The 25,249-nt window shown below is 38.9% G+C and overlaps 1 protein-coding gene across 3 annotated transcripts in view; it reads right to left on the bottom strand.

Annotated features, from left to right (window-relative positions):
* Positions 1–25,249, bottom strand: part of LOC131037527 (mRNA cap guanine-N7 methyltransferase 1) — a 127,137-nt gene that overhangs the window by 28,846 nt on the left and 73,042 nt on the right. For all 3 annotated transcript variants that reach the window (XM_057969685.2, XM_057969684.2, XM_057969686.2), the window contains 2 exons: positions 24,272–24,334; positions 23,765–23,888 (listed from right to left, as the gene is read on the bottom strand). In XM_057969685.2, coding sequence (XP_057825668.1) covers positions 23,765–23,888; positions 24,272–24,334 — 187 coding nt within the window. The remainder of the gene's footprint in view (positions 1–23,764; positions 23,889–24,271; positions 24,335–25,249) is intronic.

Raw genomic sequence — 25,249 nt, 5'->3', positions numbered from 1 at the left:
CAAGTAGTGATTTTGTTCGGGAGAGGATAGAGTATCTTTGGATATTTTATTCTAATGTTCGGTATATGATAAAAGCATTCACCAACATTACCCTTTGTCCTTTTGTTGTTACCGGATCTACTACAAGTAGTTGTTTGGACATCTGAGTTTATTAGTAACTGAACCCATGCATATGTAGATGCAATTTTCTCAGTTTATTTTTTTGTCTCTATTTCCTAGCAGTGGACCTTGTAATCTCATATAACTAGTTATATTATCTTGAGAGTTAACCCTCTCTGTGGTTTTTCCCATTTGGGTTTTCCACGTATAAAAATCTGGTGTCTCTCTTATGGTTGTGTATCTCTTGCATTTCAATTATGTTGCATGCATTTCTTTTGGGCTGAGGTTAATTGATAATAAGCTAAGTTTCAGAAGTTCAGTTTTTTATTTCTTAAAAGGGAATGTTGATTCACCCAAACTCAGCATTTCGGTCTGTTCAACTGTTCATTCTATAATGATCCTTCAAAACAAGTTTCATCCTTGGCAACACCTCTATGGAAAACTCGAAGTCCATTTTAGGAGGAAGCCATAGAAGGTCCTTGGAAAAAGCATCCCTAAACTCATGGAGACTTCTCAAATGTGGGAATATTTCCTACACTTCCTCAAATAGTGTACTTATGGATAAATGGACTCCCTTCCTCTTTGTTTTCTTTAGTTACATGACTCAAATCATTCATTAACTTATCAGCCTATATACTCCTAACTACTTTACCCTATATTCATTTTCATCCAAAGAGTCCACTACCTTACTATAGCAATCAAAATTCAGTTAACGTCTACTTTACCAATTCATTTTGATGATTAAGTCATAATACTTCAAGGGAGCTTTAAAAGGGTCTATTTTAATATAAAATTCAAGAAATTGAACAAGGGCATCAAATAAGCATTTTCTCACTTCTTTAGGAGCCTTGTTTCCATATTGAATTGTCTATGATGTTTTCATTCCATTAACTTGTAAAGATAACTTATCTATCAACTCAGGAGCAATGAAGCATTCAGTTGATCTAATATCAATTAATAAATAAGCCAGTAAGCTATAAAGTATACCTACAGCCTTGAGGGGCACATTTTGTGCTTGATCTTATTGATTTCCAAAAAACTGCATAATTTTGTTGAGGAGCTTGTTGCGACCAATTGTTTCTATTCTACCTTTATCCTTTCCCTCATCTCCTATGACAATCTCTAGCTGTAATATCCCCTACCAAGTTTAGGCCTGTTATAACAGTAATTAACTTATCTCAATATACTTATGACTTAAACTAAATTGATTAGGAGACAACTCTATTCTTACCTCTTTCCTTAACATAAATCAGATCTGTGGTATTTCATAGTTCTAAATAATTTATCAATTATTGATGAGTAAATTGTCAATCAACCATACTACACAATTAATTCTATCATATTAGATAATTAATTTTATCCTCCATAATTCTTAATGCAAAGTCCAATCCTTGTTACTACTCCAGTTTTAAGGAAGGAGATGACTATGTTGCCAAGCACTTAGATACCAAACTCAATAGGCTCCCTCAAATTTTACGGATCCAAGCCCTTACCCTATCTTGGGACTATGCCCTCAAAGTTTATGGGACGCTGAGCCTTACCCTATCTTGGGAATCATCCAATTGGCTGGATTTAGACTGCCCCTCTTGGAAACAATCCAATCCCATCTTCTTAAATACTGACAGTATTAGCAAGAATGAACAGTATATGCATATTCTCTTTAATGTTTATTTTAGAGTTCTTTCTGATTTTACAATCTGATATTATTATTATCAGAAAGAAACATTAACAGTATAAAAATTATTATCAGCATACCATTGGCAGCTAGATATAAATTGCTGACATCCACTGGCTCAACCTTTTCTCATTTTTCTCTTTTTTCCCCTCCCTCAAACTTCATTTCTAATCTTTATTTATATCCTTACTTCTAAGATAATGCCCTTTCAGATTGAAGAGACATATCGTTCTCTTTGTTGATCGTTGTTCTTAGTCACAATAATAATTGCATCTTAATATAATTACTAATGCAAATCGCACCTTTTTTAAGGAAGACAATATTCTTATTTTCCTTTATGAATCGCACCCTTTGCAGAGTATCAAAAGTCAAATCATATAATCTTCCTAATCGCACCTTTTGGAGATACACATTGGTCAGAATATAGACCACATCCTTTCACTTACTAATTTGATGCTTCTCTAATTAGCGTTTTTAACAAACAACTACTTCTAACACACTATTGTATGCTTCTTCTTTCATGAATCGATCACAATATTAACTTGTCTGCCACCTTCCATATTTGGCCATACTAAGTCACTGTTCTGATCATAGTCAGCTGTAAGTATTATGTCTTATCATCTAAATTTACAAGATAGTAATTTGCATTTGAGGTTGTTAACCCAAATCTGATGGGGGCATTACACTAGCATAGTGCATGCCTCCACATAAGAAATACTCTCTAATGGACTTCTTTAAACAGAATTCCGTGTAGAATTTGTCTACTTCATTTTGTTGAGAAGCTATAGGTGGCCTATCATTCTCTCTAAAGTTGTTCCTATCGTTGTTGCCTCTATTTTTATTCTCATCCCTTGTATTATGATTAACTCCTAGTTTCCTTTCTAAAACGCCAAACTTTTGTTTTGAACAAAGTTACTACTTTCCCAATTGTCCTACTTCTTGAATAGAATATTATTGTATCTGCTATTAAAAATTTGCCTTGTAAAAGCCAAGGTTTGGAGTTTTTCCTATTTTAATAAATTATCCAATGCCTCATTCATGTTTACAAGTCAATTGAAGTCAAACTTTTGCACAAACATTTGTATTTAATCCCAAAAGAAATTTCGTTGCCTATGACCTCTCATCATTATGGTACATTAGAACATATACTTCAACAACCTAACAAACTTATCATAATACTGTTGAGCTTTTAAAGACCCTTGCCTTAAGTTTTGGAATTATGTCATCTTTCCATCATAGAAAAGTTGTGGCAACCACCTTTTACTAGATAGAGAATGAATTGTTCAGATCTAAGATTGTCTATAGAAAAACCGTTTTGCTCCTCCATATTCATCCACCAATTGGCCACTTCACCTATCTCAATATACTTAAGGAGTTCAAAGTACCTATTCATCTCAATCAACCAGTTTTAAGTGGGGCGGTACCCCATACCTTACCGCAATAGGATACAACCCCACAAGAGTTTGTGGGGACACAACTCCACAACCCCCCACCTCCCATTAAGGTGGCAACAAGAGCATTCGGCCCCATTGTACTCTTGTGACTCAGCGGCCACTAGGGTGATATACCCCTCTACCTAAGTTTCAATTTTGAAGGGCAACTTCGAGAGGCATTTTCTTGCTCATCTAGTGGTATTTTTCATAGAAATTTACTTGAAATGGGGTAGAATTTTGTTCTCTTTGCAATGGTGCAAGTGGTTTTTAGTTTAGAGTACTGGTTTTTATTAAAAATTCAGTTTTATCAATGCCTTTGTTGTTTGGTTCTCATTTTGGAAATTTTGAAGGGCCATAGCTTGTACATATGGACTCCTTTTTGTCCGTTTTCTTTTTTTAAGTGTACATTTCTCTATGTTCTCAAACATCCAAACCTTGCACTACCATGTTGTGACAGTTTTTAGTTGACCTACCATCCTCTCCTTCATCAACATTGGTCTTTGGTTTGGTTTTGGAGTAAGCTATGACTCTAGTGCTTGTTCCTACATGCTAAGCAGATACAATGATTAATTGCCCATGCACACCAATAAGATGGAACACATACCATATAGGCATTTCTACATACCTATTTATGGGAGCCACTTTCTTCAACCAGTAAGTAATTCTGAGTACATTGATGCCTGCATTTTTTACTACAAAATTATTGCCTTGTTGCAATATTTTGGTGTGAATACACCATCTATGCATTGTTCAAATATTTTTCCTCACTCATGATTTTTGTGCCCGATGTCATTTATTCATGTGTCAAGGTCTTATATACCTGATTGAGACTTATCTAATCTCAGTTGAGTTGCAATCCTATCATGCTAGTTTATTAAATTATCTCTACCTATCATACATGTCTAGCTTTAGTAAGATCCATTTATCATGGATGTCTACATTTAGTTTCCGCTTCATGTATCACCTTGCTCTATATAGGCACAAGCTTATTTCTAATTTGTCATTCATCTATTATTAAATAATCATTCTGTTGGTTATTTTTCTAAGCCTCTTCATTAGCTTGTTTATTCAGAATTGCTTGTGGAAAGTTGATAGTTAGACAATTCCTCAATCTGTGGAATATTTCATTTTTCCTATATTGATTGAGTACAGCTATGTCAAGCACACTCCCTTACAGGTTTTGATCTCTTGGATAGGGTTCGTTAATGTTATCCGAATTGCCCAAATTTTAAAATCAGGTTTTAACTATGTTTTCAATGTTTGCTTGCCTAGCACATAAATCATTGGACTGCTAAAAGTTATTGATTCTGTCCTTTTGATCATTCAAAAGATTCATTACTATGTCAATCGCTGTTTGATTAGTTGATTCTTCTTGCTATTGATTGTGATCTATCCAAACATTTTGTGCAACCCTTACACATGCAGCTCTAGTTTTAGCTATTGCAACTGATGCTAAGTAAATTTCACATTAATACATCGCTCAAAAGACAACAGTTTAGATAAGATCAATATTTCATTCAATCATATTTCAGTACATATATGTTTAAATATAATTTTGATTACAATCTAGGAATCAACTCGAATTCAACTTCCTCTGGTTTTTCATCCTAAGAACTTATAATTTGAGGCTCAATGACAAGATATATGTAGGTACTCTTCCAACACTTCTCTACTTATAACAAGGGCATTGTGCCCACAACCAAACGGCATGTCGCAAATATCAAATGGTTTCTTAACAATTGGTTTCAATATAAAACTATTTTCACTGTTTCCATTTTTTTATTTTAATTCGATGCAAGACTTCCACCAAAATCTCAGTATCAGAGAGCTATATAACCTCTTCCTTTGGTTCAAGAGTAGATGTTCTCTTCTCTTTGTTTGGTTTTCTAATCCCTATTTTATTTCCCACACACTTTCCTTTCTTAGATCCACCCATTCTGAAATAATGAGAACAATAAGGATTGGTAAGAGGTATTTTCTACAATGTGTCAAATTATGATATTTATATCAAGATTCAACTGTGTAGTTTGAGTCAATGTAATGTCCCCATCCTAGTCAGGGACTTGGGATTGAGGAGTTAGCTTATTTTTGGACCCTTGTAGGCTAACAAAGTATGGATAAAGGGGTCAGTAATGCAGTATCTTGAGGAGTGGTCTGTCTATTTGTTCTAGTTCAATGTTGAGTTCAGTTCTGGTCTTCGTTTCATCAGTTTCTGACACTTTATGAGGATTTCCTATTTTTTAGGGAAAAATTGCTAAAAATAGACATGGTCCTATTTTCATTGGCATGGCGAACTATGACCCTAGCTTCTGACAGATTCAATTTCCGAGCAATAATGAGAGAGATATGAATTTTTTAGTGATTCCACAGGCAATTAATATTTTAATGAAATATTAATATAAAATCATAAAGTGCATCACTTAAATTTATTTGAAGATTTATTATCTCCTAAGCTAGGCGTGGCTTTTAGGGTTAAGTTGGGAACATGTTGATGTGTCTTTTGTAAACGACCAAACACGGAATAAAATACCTAAAGGTACCTTATCCTCTCTTGAACAAAGTTTCCCGACTGCTGAAGATCTCGCCGAAGGATCAATCGGAGAAACTCCAAGGTTCTGTTATGTAGGTTCTCTACTCGTGGATAAGCTCTTCGTGGTATGATGTGATTTTGCTGGAATCACAAGGGGACTTACATTCGATGACCTAAACGTCTGATTTGCTGGAATCACAAGTCCTATTTACTAACTGGAAGATAAAGAAATGACAAAAGATACAGGGTTTGGGAAGTCTATTCTAAGACCTAGAATGCGAGAAGATGGATGAATGACTAGGTGGAGTCCTACTGGGCTGGGTCTCACCATCAAGTTGAACAATTCAACACCAACTCAGTGCGATCTTCTAAGGGATGTTTCAAATATGTCCAAATCGTACACCATCAAATACTGATCACCATTCAAGATAATGCGTGAACAACAAGGGTGCTATGACTCGGGATTAAGCTTGTTCTATGCCAGTTGACCACGCAAGGCACTCTTACAGTCAGCAAGAGGCTAGAGGTTTGGACTAGGTGGATTCCATGCGAGTGCATTCAATAACTTCTTTCATTCAATTTAATTATCTATCATCTAAAATGAAGATTCAACAAGAGACCATGCATATTGCAAAGAAACAACACACTTCACCATAACTTCAATGAAAATGGAGTTTATTTACAAATGGCAACAATTTCTTGCCTTGTCCTCCTAATCTACTCTAATTGCTATTCTATCAATTGACTATTCACTATTTCTAACTATTCACCGACTATTAACTATTAACCTTTTCAAATGAGGAGCCAGGGCTTTATATAGAGAGCCCTTTACAAATTGACGACTCTGATTGACTTAGAACCAATGGCTAGGATTGCAAGATAGAAACCCTAATTAGGGTTTGTTACAAAAAACTTCCTTAGCCAATTAGAAAATTACATTCCCGAAGCGAGGACCAATAGGAAGCAGGGGTAGGTACACCGAAGTTTGTGCCGCCACTAATGAGTCAGGTACATTGAATCTGGACATGCTGAGGTGGACCAATCCGACCAGAGGAATGATGACTGGGATGCCACCTTGTCTAATGCTTGTGACTTGGTTGGTCTTCTTTCATCCTTGATGTACTTTGATGAAAAGCGTACCCCCTTGACTCCCATATGCTTGATGGGGTCTCCTTACTGTCAAGTCTTCCTACTCCAGTAGCATATCTCGCCTTGAAGTGCTGGCAAAGCCTTTCTTTGTCATCTTGTGGTTCCTTAGTGTGGCGAAGTGAAGACTTTGGAGATAGCGAGCAACTCCCTAAACACATGTAGTCTTTCAATGCTTCAAAACACATTGAGTCCACCTTTATGCCTTTGGAATGTCCTTGATGGTGATGGACTGGAATAGACCGTCCTTGCCTTGATCTTCTTCCATTTGCAAAACAACCCAAAAGGTGATTAAGGTCACATAATAAATTCATTCCAATCATAGCATTCCTTACCTTAAATCATCAACAAAAAGACATCAAGATGGAATTTCGCTCAATATCCTCTCCAGGGACAAGCCCTATTAGAATTTCGCTTTGGACCCTTTGGAAGGGTCAGGAGCGAAATTTGCATTCCTGGCCAATTTAGACCTCATTTCATCATTTCAATATCTTAGGCCTAGCCTTCAAACCTCTTCTCATCATTAATTAACTAGCCTTTTGACTAGCTCAAGGTGAAAAATAGGAGTTTCAAAGGATTTCGCCCTGGACCCTCTGGAAGGGTCAAGAGCGGAAATCTAGTTTAGGCTCAAGTTCTACCACTCCTCCACTCTGAAATGTCTTCCAAGGCAATAATACACTGGTCTTCTCTCCATCAAGGCCTGGGAATCCATCTCCTGATCTTCATCATGAGCAATTTAGGTGAAATTGAGAATTTCGCTCTGGACCCTTTGGAAGGATCAGGAACGAAATTCGTTCTTTAGCTCAAAATCCTGACCTCTTGGACTCATAACCTATTCAAACACATGCCTATGGCCATCTTTAAGTCTAACTCACCTCGATCACTGACTTGGCTCAACACAATCTTGGAGGAAACATGACATTTTGTGAATTTCGCTATGGACCCTTTGGAAGGGTCAAGAGCGAAATTCATCTCCTAGGCTTGATTCTTCATTTCCTTCACTTCAATTCATCTTGCAAGGCTAGATAACATCATTTCAACCTTAATCACGCCCTAGGAATCAAAGCCCTGACTTCACAAGGAGGAAATAGGTAGTTTGAAGAATTTCGCTCTGGACCCTTTGGAAGGGTCAGGAGTGAAATTCATGTTTTGCTTGTCTTCTCTCACTCAGCTCCATTCCTTTCACTTTGTTTCCTCTAGACTTCCTCATTTGAATCCATTGCTCAACTTGGCAACATTTGCTTGATCCTCAAAAGGCTTGGAAAGGAAATTCGCTCAAAAACCTAGCCAAGGACAGGACCTATCCAGAATTTCACTCTGGACCCTTTGTAAGGGTCAAGAGCGAAATTCATGTTTTAGCTCAAAATTTGCATTTTTGGTGATCAAAAATCATTCAAAGACAATCCAAAGGGCTTCTCTCACCTTGGTCTAGGCTTGACTTAGCACAAAATTTGAAGGATAGGATGGATTTTAGGGTTTTCACTCTGGACCCTAAAATCCATCCTATCCTAATCACTGGCAAGTCAAAGTCATACCTAAGGACACTTCCAATCCTAATTCATCTTGATCCATACTTGCCATGGCATAAAATTGGGAAAAAAAGTGGTTTAGTGAAATTTCGCCTTGGACCCTTTGCAAGGGTCAGGAGCGAATTTCCTTTTCTAGGACAAAATCCCCACCCTTTATTACTTTGAAACATTCCCTAAGGCAAGAACATGTCCATCTTTCTTCAAACTTACCTTGGATACTAAGAATTTGATCAAACAAGGAAGAAAAATGAGGTTCATTGAGATTTTCGCTCTAGACCCTTTGGAAGGGTCAAGAGCAAAAATCTTGCTTTGAGCTTGATTCTTGATTCTTCCAACTCCAATCTTCTTTGGGAGGCAAACATGCATCACTCTCCTTGCATCCACACCAAGGCCCTGACCTTATCTAAGGAGAAAATGAGTGTTTTCAACAATTTCGCTTTGGACCCTTTGGAAAGGTCAGGAGCGAAAATCTTGTTTTTAAGCTAAAACTCTTCATTTCTCCCAACTCTAATCACTCCCTAAGGCTAGAACATGTCAACCACCTCCAATCATGGCTTAAAAACTAAGAAGTTGGTCTGGACAAAGAAGAAATTGAGGTCTATAAGGATTTTTGCTCTAGACCCTTTGGAAGGGTCAAGAGCGAAATCCCTATTCTTGGCTAGTTTCTCACCTTCTTTCATCTCATTCTCCTTCAAACTTGATCAATTCAACTTCCCTCTCACGCGATCAAGACAATCCACCATCCAACAGGCACCAAGCAAGGTTAAGCTAGGTCTTAAGGCCAAAAAGAAGGCTAAATGGAGGATTTCGCTCTCGACCATTTGGAAGGGTCGGGAGCGAAATTCTCCTCCCAGGTTGATTTTCATCATTTCAAAGTCTTAAACCTCCTCTCCAAGCCAAACATGCATCAAAACCTTCTCAACTATGCCTCAAAAGTCAACAATTTTGGTCATATCAAAGAGCAAAGTGGATTTCGCTCTGGACCCTTTGGAAGGGTCAGGAGCGAAATCTATGCCATAGGTCAAAAACCATACTCTCAAACACCTGGTACAATGCCTTGGTCACCCGGATTGAAGTTTTGAAGAAATCCGAGACCAAGTGCTTCGAGACAGAGGAAAGTGTCAGGGAGATCTCGAGCAAGGTGTTTCATGTAGCATCTGATATCTAGAAGAAAGAGAGTATAAGGGACAAGCATTTGCAGGCAGAGAACCTGAGAGCCAGGATTCAGTCAAGCTTCTTCAAGGATTCAGGGATGATTGACAAGGGCGATCTTTCAAAGATTGCAAACTTTCTCTTCATCAATGAAAACTTTCTTGCCCAAGCGGTTGAGTGGGAAAGCGTCCTCGCCACATGTACCGATGATGTGGACATCATAGATTTCCAGATTAGCAGTTTGCCAAGTGTCACTATGGAGGAGGTCAGGCTTATTGTGTCCAATTACATCGAATCTGCGAAAGAGGAAAGTGGATGCTCACCTCAGTGAGGTTAGCATCTATGCCACATGTCACTTTCTTATTCATTCAAGTTGATAGTGTTTTGGGAAACCCTAATTAGGGTTTGTAGCTTTCAATCTTGGCCCTTGATCACTGTTTGATCTCAGTCATTCATTTATTCTTGAAAAACTATATAAGGCTACCTCCTCTCATTTGGAGAGTGAGGTTTTTGATGTATTGTTGCGTAAGGTCATTTCCAAATAATATATTGCATGTGCGCTTGCTTTATAATCCCTATTGTTTGAATGATTTGCATGGTTTCAATTTCCTCAACACTTAGTAAAAATTAATCTAGATTTGCTTTCATTGTTGTTAATTTGAATGAAGGATTTGATAAGTGTCAATTGATGGTGTATCTCCGATCATACTTTTGGTAAATGGATGATTTCCATTTTACCGTGCAAAGTTAGTCTGAGCCCATCCTCCGTGCATCCCAATGTATTAATCATAAGCACAATTCGCTGAAGATTGCACCGGCTTTGTGTAGTTGTCCCTTGTGTGGTGAAGCAAAGTTTGGTTTCTAGAGAGCATCCAATTGATACCGTCTCTGGAATACGTAGGATTAGATTAGTTTTCCTAAACCCTATCTCTTTTCTCCTTTTTTTTAAAGTCTAAACCCCGAAAATCAAAAAAAAAAAAAGAGCCTAAAATTGCCAAATCCATCTAAGTCCAACAGTTCAAGACAGTTGTTAAACGTAAGTCCCCCTTGAGATTTTCAGCATACACTACCCAAGAAGCTATTCCACTAAAGTCGCTTGTTCGCACATATAGACCTTGGGATCAGTAGTGATTTTTCAGGAGAGGATAGAATGCCTTCGGGTATCCTATCCTAATGTTTGGTAGATGATAAAACAAACACCAACACATCTTAACTTTGACAGGTTTATGAGTCAAAAGAGAGAACAAAACAAGAAGTGGAATTGGAATGAGAGGAAACCTTGGAACAAAACTAATGACCTCAAATATGCAATCAACAAGCTCATACTTTCTACTTTTGATGGCAACGGTAGTGTTACAGCCAGAGCTTGGATTAGCAAGTTGGATAACTTCCTGAATCTACGTCCTATGTCAAAAGAAGATGCTATTAAGTTTGCAGCTTTGCATTTGGATGGGGTAGCCCATGATTGGTGGCACCATGGGTTGGTGACTTTGCATCATGACCTTATTACTACATACCAAGAATTCACTGACAGATTGGTTGAGCATTTTGATAAAAGAGATCCACAGTTGTATTTCAAGGATTTAGCTCAGTTGAAACAAATGGGCAGCTTGGAATCTTATATTAGTGAATTTCAGAAGCTTTTAGTTATGGTAACTAACATTTCAGAGAGAAGACTAGTCATTCTTTTTGTTGAAGGTCTTTATGAGCCTATGAAAGGTTGGATTAAGGCTTTTGATCCCCCTACCTTGCAAGAAGCCATGAGGAAGTCACGCAGCATGGAACTTACCGCTCCTCGTAGTAAGTTCACTCCTAACAACTCAAAACCATCCTCATCATTTAATGACAGCAAGTATGATCAAAAGAAATCAGAAAATGCGGACCAGGGGAAGAAGTTTACAGCGCCTTTGGATAGGGAAACACTCAATGATTTGCGTAGAAGGAGGCTATGTTTTCATTGTAAGGGTCCTTATGATCAAAACCATGACTGTCCTCTCAAGCCAAAGGGTCAAAATAGGAATATGGAGTGGTTTCATGAGGGAGAAAACATGACTGATAACACGGACCAGCAAGCTGATCAAAATGACTTCGAGACTGAAAACTCAGAAAAGGAAGTTGAAAATGAAGGAGAATTCGATCTACGGGGTAGCATGCAAGGAGAAGGTTTTTTTAGGTTGTGTGGACTCTTGGCTGGTCAAAGAGTCATTTCTCTACTTGATACAGGTGCAACTCATAATTTCATAAATGCACGGTTGGTGGAGAAGCATGAGATTCAAACTAAAGAGTTTGAAGGCATAAGGGTGAAAGTTGTTGATGGTAATGTACTGACTTGTGATAGAATGATTTAAGACTTACCCATGAAACTCAATAATTATGAATTCAAAGCTGATTTTTATGTGGTTAACATGGGAAATACGGATGTGGTTCTTGGCATGACGTGGCTTCATGCCATAGGTGAATTTACACTCAACCTCAGAGATATGGAGATGAAATTCAAGCATGACATGGTGGATTGGGCAGCAGTGTGTAAACTCGTGCCTACTTATGAGGAGCAGCATAAAACACCTTATCATTTAGATATTCAGGAGCTTAGAGCTAACCATACAAAGGTGTTTAGTGACATACCTCCTGGTAGGCCTCCTGATAGAGGCATAGAACACATTATTGAGCTTCACGAGGGCAACAAACCCATTATGATTACACCTTACTGGCACCCCAAGCGGTTGAAAGATGAAATTGTGAAAACTATCAAAGAACTTCTACCAATGGGACACATAAGGCCGAGTAAATCTCCTTTTGCTTCATCCGTTGTTTTGGTGAAGAAGAAAGATGGTACACTCAGAATGTGCATTGATTACCATATGCTGAATAAAAAGACTATAAAGAACAGGTATCCCATTCCTCGCATTGATGAGTTGTTAGATGAGCTTCATGGAGCTTGTTACTTCTCCAAGATTGATTTAAGAACAGGATATCGTCAAATCAGTGTCAGGGAGCGGGATATTGAGAAGACTGCATTTAGATATCATTGTGGACGCTATGAGTTTTTGGTTATGCTTTTTGGGTTGACCAACGCACCAGCTACCTTTCAGTCCACTATGAACAGGGTCTTCCAATCTCAATTGAGGAGGTTTGTTCTGGTTTTCTTTGATGACATTTTGGTTTACAGTAGAACTTGGGAGGAGCACTTGGTTCACTTGGATACTGTTTAGGCATACTTGATAGGGAGTCCTACGCCAAAGAGTCCAAGTGTGCATTGGGAATGGCAGAACTTTTGTATTTGGGTCACATAATCAGCAAAAAGGGAGTTCGCATGGATCCTGATAAGGTTCGTGGCATCGTTAATTGGCCTACTCCTGAGACCCTGACTCAACTCAGGGGATTTGTTGGTTTATGTGCCTTCTACCATCGATTTGTTAGTGGTTTTTCACGGCATGCTGCACCACTCACTGATTTAACCAAGAAGGGTGCATTTGTTTGGACATCTCTCGCACAGGAGTGTTTTGAGAAGTTCAGGCAATTGATGACTACATGTCCAGTTCTTGCTTTACCCGATTTCACCAAACCTTTTGAGCTTCATTGTGACGCATGTGGAGAGGGCATTGGTGCAGTAATTATGCAGGATCGTCATCCTATAGCTTATGAGAGCAGGAAGCTTCGGGGTCCAGAGAGGAGCTATAGTATTTATGATAAGGAAATGTTGGCCATTATGCATGCAATGGCCAAATTCAGGCAATATTTAGTTGGCAACAAGTTTTGTGTCAAAACTGATCATAATAGTTTAAAGCATTTTCTTGGACAGCGGGATCTAAATGAGCGTCAACAGAAGTGGGTCAGCAAGTTACAATTTTATGATTTTGACATCTCCTATGTCAAAGGGACTCAGAATGTTGTTGTTGATGCTTTATCTCGCCGCCCCCAATTGAGCTCCATGGCAGCTGTGTACGAAGATTTGAAACACTTGATTATAGCAGAGTATGCCAAGAATCTATGGGCATCTAGTATTATTGATAGAACAGTATAGGACATCAAGTACTCTCTTGTGGATGACCTCATCATTTACAAAGAGAGGATATTTTTAGTTCCAGGTTCTGAGGTGAAATGCATAGTATTGAGGACTTTCCATGATTCACCTATGGCTGGACATCCTGGGTACTTTAAGACCTATAGGCAGGTACGTGAGAGATTCTCTTGGAAGGGTCTCAAGTCTGGTGTTCTTTAGTATGTCAGAGAGTGTTCTGTTTGCCAGTAGAACAAGCAGGAGCACAACTTCCCTGCAAGGTTACTTTAGCCACTTCCTATTCCTGACAGGAAGTGGGAATGTGTGTCTATGAACTTTATTACGGGCTTACCAAAAGCCCAAGGGAGAGACAGTATATATGTGGTGGTTGATCAGTTGACTAAGTATGCACATTTTTTTTCCGATCACGACTACTTATTCCGCTGGTCAGGTGGCTGATCTTTTCTTTCGTGAGGTATTTAGATTGCACGGTTTACCTCAGAGTATTGTCAGTGATAGGGACAACAGATTTATGGGTCACTTCTGGCAGGAGTTATTCAGACTTTGAGGGACAAAGCTCACTACGAGTACCAATTACCACCCCCAGGCTGATGGACAGACAGAGATTGTCAACAAGTGGGTGGAGGGATACCTGTGGAACTACATTTCAGGGCAGCAGAAGGCTTGGGTGAAGTGGTTACATTTGTGCGAGTATTGTTATAACTCCACTCACCACATGACTATTCAAATGACACCTTTCAGAGCTTTGTATGGATATGATGCTCCTAGTTTTCTGGATTTATTGATGAGCGTTGCCGAGAACCGAGTGTTGGGAATCTGCTACAGGAGAACCATGATATTATGAGAGCACTTCATGATAATATTCAGAAGGCTCAGAATCAGCAAAAGCAATATGTTGATCAAAGGAGGGTTGAGCGATCTTTTCAAATCGGAGATATCGTGTATTTGATGCTACAGCCCTACAAACAGTCCTCTCATAGAAAGAAGGGCTCAGAGAAACTCAAGCCACATTACTATGGTCCTTTCAGGATTTCCAAGCGGGTTGGCTAGGTGGCTTATGATTTAGATTTACCAGCTGATAGTAAAGTTCATAATGTGTTCCATGTGTCACGCCTTAAGAAGGCATTGGGACAACAGATAATTCCTTCTGTAGTTCTACCACCCTTAGATGATGAGGGGAAGTTAGTGCTAGTACCTGAGGCCATTCTGGAGTTCAGATAGCATCATTTGCGGAGAAGTACCATCAAGGAATTTTTGATTAAATGTAAGGATCTGCCGATAGAGGATGCTACTTGGGAGTGTGATAGCATTTTACAGCATCCAGCATTGAGTTTGCTTGAGGACAAGCAAATTTTGGAAGGGCGGACTGTAATGTCCCCATCTTGGTCAGGGACTTGGGATTGAGGAGTTAGCTTATATTTGGACACTTGTAGGCTAACAGAGTATGGATAAAGGGGTCAGTAATGCAGTATCTTGAGTGGTCTGTCTATTTGTTCTAGTTCAGTGTTGAGTTCAGTTCTGGTCTTCGTTTCATCAGTTTCTGACACTTTATGAGGATTTCCTATTTTTTAGGGAAAACTTGCTAAAAATAAACATGGTCCTATTTTCATTGGCATGGCGAACTGTGACCCTAGCTTCTGATAGATTCAGTTTCCGAGCAATAATGAGAGAGATCTGAATTTTTTAGTGGATCAACAGGCAATTAATATTTTAATGAAATATTAATATAAAATCATAAAGTGCATCACTTAAATTTATTTAAGAAGCAAGTTATTATTTTTAAATCCCTAATTGCCAAAAATCGCACCTTTTGGGTATTTAGGCAGCCAAGATGGAAATTAAACCTCATTCTTGATATTGAGCATTTGACATTTTCTCCTGAGCACTTGGCTATGGCGGCTAGGGTTTGGATCAGTTTTGGAGTGCGTGTATTCTTCAAAATTCAGTAGCTTTGAGATTGTGAAAGATCAATCGAATTGTTGCAGCTTGGTTGGCTTCATTCAGAAGTCAAATTGAATTGAATTGGAGCAGATTTGGCTTCTTACAAGGCAGATTTGTTGTAGGGTTTTCCTATTTACTGTTTTGTTGTTGATTATTCTATGGTTTGGAGGCTTCTTTTCCCAAACACACAGCTTGCTCATTTATTGGCATCATCTTTCACTGTTTGGGTGTCCTAGTATTTAAATAAGAGCAGATCTGAATTGTTCCAGAATAAAAATCAGAACTTTGTAAATTGCTGATTTATTCTTTCTTTTCAATAAATTGGCTAAGGACCTAATGCTTCTAAATTCTCCAATTCATTGTTTCAATTGATTAAATTCATGTATTATTCAATATGTGTTGCAAATTAAAGAAACCCTCTTCTGCAACTTCTGTCTATTTCTGAAAGACCATCTTAATAATTAAAAATTACAAAGAAGATCTACAAATTACAGCAGGTTGAAGAGTTGAACCAGCAAGGGTTCATCACAGTGGTATCAAAGCTTTGATGCTGCCTTCCTGGAGGGTTATAATTTTTTTTTATGCATCAACAACAGACTGGGCCTCACAGGTATTACACACGCAGGAGACTTGATTTATAGGGTGATTCTAATCAAACTGAAGAAATACCTTTGGAAATTATGGGGGACAGGAATGATGATGAGCCACACACAGAAGCTGTGAACAATAAGGACCAAGATGCCGGAGTTATTATGAGGGGTTTAGTAACATGGCAGCAACAAGTGGCAAATGTGTTGCAGCAGTTGACTACAGCCATACAACAGATCATTGTGCCAAGGGGGCATAATCAGAACCAGGACGAAAATGGTAGTGGTTCTGGTCGCCCAAGGGCAAGAGTGACTCCCACACACACCAATGATAGGCCTACACGCACAACTTTTGTTAGAAATGAACCTGAAGAAGAGGACGTGGCTGAGGAGGAAGATGAGGTGGCCTTTATGGTTAATGTAACCACACTTCATGATGAATGGGATGCATTACCACCGAGAGTTAAGGAACATCTTGTTGTGACCTTTTTCACACATCGCCCCATTTGAAAATAGGGACCCTCTCTTTTCCTGCTTTCTAGGGTTTTTGTTTGTAGCTCGTGGCCTTCCGCGTCAATTTTGTCAAGCCTCGCTCAGTTTTGAACGGTTTGAGTCCTAAGGATTGAAAGTTAGTTTTTGCAAACCATGTGATTCCAGAGTATGAACACCACCAAAGTGCTTAGAAAGGCCAAAGGACGAAGATCGCAATTGATTTGGACAAATTTGGACAACTTTCTATTTTTTAGAAAGTTTGCTTTTTTGCTTTTTCCTACTTTTTAGGAAGTTTCGTTCTTGGCATTTTTAGCCCGATCCGCGATATGGCTATTTTTAGAAAGTTTTTCCTATTTTTTAGGGATGTCTGCTTTTTTCTTTTTGTTTTTCCACCATGTTGGAGAGATGATCAAGATTCGCTATGTTGGAGGTGCTTCAAAGGTCCCCCATGAAAGGAGTCATAAAAGTCCGCTTTGAAGAGGATGGGATGGAGTCCTTCCTAAAGTCCGCCATGCTTGAGGAGGTAGGCCAAAAGTTCACCCAAGATGAATGGGGCACCAAAGTCCACCCAAGGGAGAGCCTTCAAAACTCCGCCATGCCTTGTAGAGTGGGAGAAGTCCGCCATGTAGGAGCCTTCATAAAACTCCTCCCAAAATGGAGGGGCCAAAAAAGTCCACCTTGGGAAAGGTCATTCTAACCCCACTCTATGTTGAGAGAGGCCTAAAGTCCGCCATGTGTTAAAGAGACCAAGAAGAGGGAGCTCAAAACTCCGCCCTCATTGGTGCCACCTCTAAAAGTCTGCCCTAGGGAATACTCTAAAACTCCGCCATGTCTTGAGGTAACATCAAACTCCGCCCTCAAGGAAACCTTCCTAAAGTTCGCCTTGAGAGGCTTCAAAACTCCGCCCTTGGGGATGTCTTCAAAACTCCGCCCTTGGAGAAGATAGTTAAAACTCCGCCTTGGTTGAGCTATCTCCAAACTCCACCTTGGTAGTCATGCTTCCAAAGTCCGCCCTATCCAAGCAAGATGATGGTTATCTCCTAAAAGTCCGCCATGTAGGGGTAGTTCCTAAACTCCGCCTTGGATAGTAAGTCCAAAAGTCCGCCCTATCATGGGTAATGTCCAAAGTTTGCCATGTAAAAGGGGCACCAAAGTCCGCCCAAGGGAGAGCCTTCAAAAGTCTGCCCAAGATGGAAGGGGCACCAAAGTCCGCCCAAGAGAGAGCCATCAAAACTCCGCCCTATGCCTTGGAGTCAAACAAAGTCAACAAGTTTGGATTGATGTCATCAAAATCCATGAAGAAATTCAAACTTAAAACCAAAATTGAAAGTTTTCAGAAAGGGAATATTGAAAGATTGCCAAGGATTTCGAACTTGTAGCCAAATTAGAAACTTTTGGAAGATATTTTTTTCGGACTTAGAGAGGTGACAACACTTTCCTAAAGAGTGGAGTTAAAATTGGAAACATGAGTTGTACGATTTTGAGTGTTTCTAATTGAAGATTTAACTTTGTTTACAAATACTTCGTCGTAACTTCATTTCTACACTAAGAAGTTCGAAGTTATTAAGGAGACTATACTAAAGTATTTTCGGATTGGAGTTCATCTCAAGAAATTTCGACATTGCTTACAGTCGGGCAAGCTTTTTTGGCAAAAGTGTCACAGATTTTTAAGAAAAGCCAGCCAGTATAAGGAAGAATTGTTGAATCCTTCCCGAATTTTCTGAGTAGTTTTGAGAAATTTCCAGCCTTACTTCCATCTATTCAAACGTGAAATTGAATTCATGATGCAGATTTATGTATTTTCTGAGTATTTTTCAGAGTTTGAGAAATGATACTTAGTGGATTTATTCGAATTTCTAGGAGAGGAAAATCATTTTTTTTTTACTAAGTATAAGAAAGTTTTTGAAGTTATAACACTTGGTGTTGATTTACGATCACAACCATCCTTGAAATTGAAAGGTTTTCAAATGAAACTTCAGTTTTTATGGCTAAGTATGAGAATAAAATGAAATTTTCAAACACTTAGCCATTTCACAGCCCCCTTTGTCAATTTACGAATTAATTTCTAACTTTAAGTTTCATTGTTTGTTTGAATATCCTAGGCACGATGAAATTTCAAGTGGACAAAGACGCTCCTCCAGAGTCAAGGATGACTTCGAAGTGAAAAAATGTTAGCGACACCAACCTTAAACACATCAATCTGAGGGAATTTAAGAAGCGAATGTTTGGTCTAGACAACCTTGTGCCTACCACAATCGCACAAAAGATGATAAAGAGTGGCATCGTGCATGCTGCTGGTTTTCTCCCCACTATGCAATGCACTGAATTAGTAGTTGAATGTGCTAAACATTACAACCCCACCAGTAAAGACATTATTGCACCTAATGGAAGAGTGCTGGCGAACATTAGTGATGAGGCCATCAGAGAGGCCTTTAGGATCCTAGAGTATCACAACACGGTATATGTAACAAAGGTCGAAGCTGATAGCATGTATCAGGATCACTTGGAGGAATATGATGCCATAGTCAACCATTCCTGGCTGGACAAGCCAAGGAAGGGCGCCTCCAAACTTCAAAGGAAGAGCCTGGTGAGAGCATACTTCAAGGAAGACATTGGAGACATGATCGTTCTACTGAACAGAGTAATGGGAAATCCTCAAGGTGCTCCATTCGAGCCTTGGATGTATTATTTCATTAATGAAATAATGAATGGAGTAAAGATGATCGACTGGGCTCGGATGATTAGCGACAACCTAGACAGCTAGCTGAGGAACCTAGAAGCGAATAGGACCTTCTTCATGAGTTCGTACCTGTTTTATTCCTTGACCAGAACCTACAGATACAAAGGCCTCACTTGCAGAGGAGAAGTAGGGAACAAAGAGAACCAGTTTCCAGTCTATGATTGCTATCCGCAGCCCCACATGGAAGAAAAGTTCCATTCAAAAGAGTGAATGATACCTTCCTCATGCACATCACACGGACATTACAAGGTGGATTGCACCAGAGACTCTCTCAAGAGTTTATGGATTTCATCAATCGATTCGGGTATTGGTATATCCAATACCCAAAATTCACTTACCTTAGAATTCAGGGATTCTCTGGGTGTCTCTACAAGCTTCTAGCTTACCCTACCAACCGAGTGGTGTTACTCGAGGTTGTGAGGAAATTGGAGGGGTATATGGCAATTCAAAGGGATAAACAGAAGAAGGCGGGAACTTCCTCTCTTACAATTGGTAATGGACTGGAAACATGTCCATCGTCACAAGTTGTTGCGACTGCTGAGAAGGAGCTGGCCTGGTATCCCCTCTATCAATACGAGGCAAGAAGGAATTTCGATCCATTCCACAGAATAAAGGAGGTCGAAGCAATGACATTTGAACACAGGGTTGATCTAGAAGATTATTGGGCTAACGCAGCCGATAGTTTCGAGATCAGGAAGAGATTTTGGTCGAGAATTCCTTTGAGCGTGGTAAGAGCAACAGAGATATTTAGAGTTGCTGCCAAGTAGAGGATAGCCTTGAGCTTCAACAACCGGGTTTTGAAAAGATGAAGAATGAACCACTAGTTTTGATAGATTGGGCAGAGGGAGAGAAATCCAATCTAGCAGACCTCATGAGGACGGTGGTTGAGTATTCTAGGTGGTGGACATCTGAAAGGACAAGGCAATTAAAGTCCAAAGGTGTGGCCTTGACCTATGAATTGATGGGAATGGATGACTCTTTGTCCTCCAATCCTTGTACCTCTGCAGGTAATGCCTAGAATCCAGAAAGTGTTGGGTCTCGGAAGAGGAAGGAGTTGGTTGGAAGCTTCGTAAAGGTCACAGGAAAGAAGATTGTAGGGGAAAGAAGGGAGTCCAGCGAAGGCCAGTCCATCCTAAGTGCCACTTCTATCGTACCCGATCAGAATGTTGGTGAGGAGCAGTAGATGAACATATGCATGATTAGTGATGAAGTGAGAGTGCCTTCTCCTTCGATTGAGGAAGTAATGAAGGAAGTTGTCCAAAGTCCGAACAGAGAGCAAACTGAAATGCCTACAATCTTCTTAGATGGCATAGTTGCAAACCCAGGAGGGACAGATGATGGATTTGACCAGAATACTGTAGAGCAATCAACTATCCCGGATTGGCTAAGGGAAAGAATAAAAGCTAAGGTCCCCAAGGAGGCCTACTCCAAAGAAATCACAGCAGCATTTCTGGAGAAGGTGAATGAGCCAGTTACAGCTAAACCACCCAAGCCCGCCAGAAAGTTTTCTCTGATTCAGAGAGACAGTGCAGGATTCAGGACAATCCAGATAGTGGTGCCTAAAGAAGGAAAAACTGGGGACAATGTCGTCGCAGATGATTACAAGATAACCACCATAGAGCTGGGTAAGCACACCCAAGACCAAGAGGTCCAGTATTTCGATGACTCTTGTAACTCTCTGAAGACAAGCTTAGCTTAGGAGATAGAAAAGTGAAAGAAGGTTGAAGAAGAAAACTAGCAGTGGAGAAAGTATGTTCTCCATCTTACCAGACCACTTAACCATGAGACCTCGGTTACCCCTCCACAACCTCTTCAACAGGAACCAATGAAGGATTATGAGGATATGAAGGGCACGTTTACACAAGCCAAGGAGTGGATGTCAGATGCTTCAGCACGTGCTGATATACTAGTAGAAAATTTAGTGTCAACACATGCATCGGCCTCTTCGCTGATCAGCCGTATCGAAGAACTAGCTACCAATTGGGAGGATGTGGAGGAAATTCAGGATGAAATACTTCCGCATCTAAAAGTTATCTGAGGCTTGTCAAAAAGAAGCCTAGTGGATGCAGGTGTCATACAGGCTGGACATAGGTAGGACTTCAACACCTGGTACTATGCCTTGGTCACCCGGATTGAAGTTTTGAAGAAATCAGAGACCAAGTGCTTCGAGACAGAGGAAAGTGTCAGGGAGATCTTGAGCAAGGTGTTTCATGTAGCCTCTGATATCTGGAAGAAAGAGAGTATAAGGGAGAAGCATTTGCAGGCAGAGAACCTGAGAGCCAGGATTCAGTCAAGCTTCTTCAAGGATTCAAGGATGATTGACAAGGGCGATCTTTCAAACATTGCAAACTTTCTCTTCATCGATAAAAACTTTCTTGCCAAAGCGATTGAGTGGGAAAGCATCCTCGCCACATGTACAAATGATTTGGACATCATTGACTTCCAGATTAGCAGTTTGCCAAGTGTCACTATGGAGGAGGTCAGGCTTATTGTGTTCAAGTACATCGAATCTGTGAAAGAGGAAAGTGGACGCTCACCTCAATGAAATTAGCAACTGTGCCACATGTCACTTTCTTATTCATTCAAGTTGATAGTGTTTTGGGAAACCCTAATTAGGGTTTGTAGCTTTCAATCTTGGCCCTTGATCACTGTTTGATCTCGGTCGTTTATTTATTCTTGAAAAACTATATAAGGCTACCTCCTCTCATTTGGAGAGTGTGAGGTTTTTGATGTATTGTTGCATAAGGTCATTTCCAAATAATATATTGTATGTGCGCTTGCTTTGTAATCCCTATTTTTTGAATAATTTGCATGGTTTCAATTTCCTCAACACTTAGTTAAAATTAATCTAGAGTTGCTTTCATTGTTGTTAATTTGAATGAAGGATTTGATAAGTGTCAATTGATGGTGTATCTCTGCTCATAGTTTTGGTAAATGGATGATTTCCATTTTACTGTGCAACGTTAGTCTGAGCCCATCTTCCGTGCATCCCAATGTATTAATCATAAGCATAATCCGTTGAAGATTGCACCGGCTTTGTGTAGTTTTCCCTAGTGTGGCGAAGCAAAGTTTGGTTTCTAGAGACCATCCAATTGATACCATCTCTGGAGTTCGTAGGATTAGATTAGTTTTCCTAAACCCTATCTCTTTTCTCCTTTTTTTTTGAAGTCTAAACCCCGAAAATCAAAAAAAAAAAAGAGCCTAAAATTGCCAAATCCATCTAAGTCCAGCAGTTCAAGACAGTTGTTAAACATAAGTCCCCCTTGAGATTTTCAGCATACACTACCCAAGAAGCTATTCCACTAAAGTTGCTTGTTCGCACATATAGACGTTGGGATCAGTAGTGATTTTTCAATTCATTAGTAAGGACCTACGGGTATGCTTCTAAATTCTCCAATTCCTTGTTTCAGTTGATTAAATTCATGTATTATTCAAAATGTGTTGCAAATTAAAGAAACCCTCTTCTGCAACTTCTGTCTATTTCTGAAAGACCATCTTAATAACTAAAAATTACAAAGATCTACAAATTACAGCATGTTGAAGAGTTGAACCAGCAAAGGTTCATCACAGTCAAACTCATTGACCCATATTTCATGGGTAGTGATTCACATGAACCTATCTCTCATGAGAATCAATAATCCACTTAGCAATCATTGCATCTAGGTGATGTTCACAGAGGTGAAGCATGGACTTCCCAAAAGGTCAGCCATCCCCATACTATTCTGATTCAAATACACTTGCAAATGGAGTTCCAAGCTAAGTAAGCTTGATTTGGGGAAACTCCATAGTCTTGCTACTCCATTTGCAAGTGTGCTTGTGTCGGAGTAATACTGAGATGGGTTACCTCTTGAAAGTCTTGATGCTTCACCCCTATGAGTGTCACGTAGATGCAATGAGTGTCAAGTGGACCATTCATTCTCATGAGAGATGGAGACGTGTGAACCAGTGATTCATGAGATGAGTCAATGAATCTGAATAAAAAAATATACAATTGAATCTTGATATAAATAACAGAAGAACGATTAGTTAAATACATAGAGAAACTAGAATTTTCAACAAAATTGACAGTTATTTGCTCTTTGAATTAGCCTTTTAAGACAGAAATCTGCAGTGTGACATCCTCTTTGTTGAACAACTTAGTTGGACGAAATTATCAGGCAATGTTGCCTTGTTCATCTTCGGGTTTTAGTTTGGTGTTTTTTCCTGTGCTTTTGACCATACACTATGTATAAAATATGTATGAAAAATCTGTAGATAAAGGGGTGATCATTGTAAAAAATTACAGACCGAATGTCCTCAAGCTGATTGATAAGTAGATCATTTCACTAGAAATGTAGTACAGATTAAAAATGATTGAAAGATTAGCGGAAAAGTAGAACATAATAATGGAACAAATTGAAATAAAGATAAAATACTTACTTTCATCACCACTTCCGTCACCAAGAGCACCTAATCTCCGCATCAATTCTGCAAATTCTGGTTTTTTTAAGTACTCGTGCACAAATTCATGTGAATTCTTCTTAAAAACAAGCTCCAGCTCATACTGCCATGACACAGTGGCACCAAGTGTATCCAGTCAATGTGCATTGATCATGGCATGGGGAGAACCTTGGTACAAATAAGAAATTTTAAAATGTATGCCATGGTAGGACAAAGGGGACCCCACTACAAATAAGCAAACATAAAATAAGAGACAGACAAAAATAACAGGGGAATCATAGAGAATTAATCCAAATACAAGAGGAATCAGTTTAAATAAATCTAATCATAAAGCAAAAAAACAGAAAACAAGCTAAGAACATGGAAAATCACAATACAAGGTGGACTTTCTACAGTGAAGCATATCGACATTTATTCAATGTAAGAACACATACATCAAAATTAAATGTGTAAAGCATGTAGCCACAGTAGATATGTTAAATCAACCTCTTCTGCTAGTTCTTTGAATTTATGAAAGGGTACAAGCCATTCCGGGCAATCAACTGCATCCTGCAACATGTATTAAAACCAATTAGCAAGTTGAATTTCCCATTACCAATAACACATATGTTCACAATCACTTCTCCATTTTAAGATATTATGGTGATCTCAGACATCCAAACCCTTAATTACATATTTAATTTACTAAGTACTGTCTTGTCTTACATCCTAGTAAAACCAAAACTTGATTTATCAATAACTATAACGATATTTAGATCAGTATATACAGCTAAATCTGAAATAATATAAATTAAAAAAATAAAATAGTGAACACCTGTCATCTCTCAACAATTTTGAAAGATTCAAGTCTCATAAATACAGAAACTTGGATGTATAAAAGGAAATTTAAAAATAAAAGAGAAAAAAATTTAGAGATATATCTGCTTTCTTCTATGTAATAAGAAACAAAAAGGAAGTCCATATATTGCATCTCTGCTCCCAGTTTAGAGATGCCATATAATAAATTTGGTAAACAGTCCCAATTTATCCAGAATACTATCACAGAAAGATAAGAAATCAAGCTTTAGGCAATTAACTAATAACTACTTGATAATAAAGCTAAAGCTTCAGCAAATATTTATAGATATGGTGAACTTCTTCAGCCAAAAAGGAGAAACAGAGCATAAATACCACTACAATCAATCAAACTTCGCCCATTTCATCAAACACACAAAAACAACTATCATTTTTCAAAACCTCGTGTTTCGTGAATTTTCAGAAAATCAACCTTGAGACTCATCAAAAGGCAAAAGCGTCATTTTTGTCACATCCCCTCCTATATACTCTTATTTTGATACTTAGTTGTGTTGATGCCTTAGATGGATACTGGTTTCTGAAACAATGATTTTGATGCCCTACAAGATTTTGGTTTTTTTGCTAACAGTGGTATTCGATTAAACAATGATGCCCTAAATGGTATTGAAT

The sequence above is a fragment of the Cryptomeria japonica genome, chromosome 6 (assembly GCF_030272615.1).
Source record: "Cryptomeria japonica chromosome 6, Sugi_1.0, whole genome shotgun sequence".
Lineage (NCBI taxonomy): Eukaryota > Viridiplantae > Streptophyta > Pinopsida > Cupressales > Cupressaceae > Cryptomeria > Cryptomeria japonica.
Note: the sequence above shows the minus strand (reverse complement) of the source record. Positions and strands in the feature narration are given on the sequence as shown.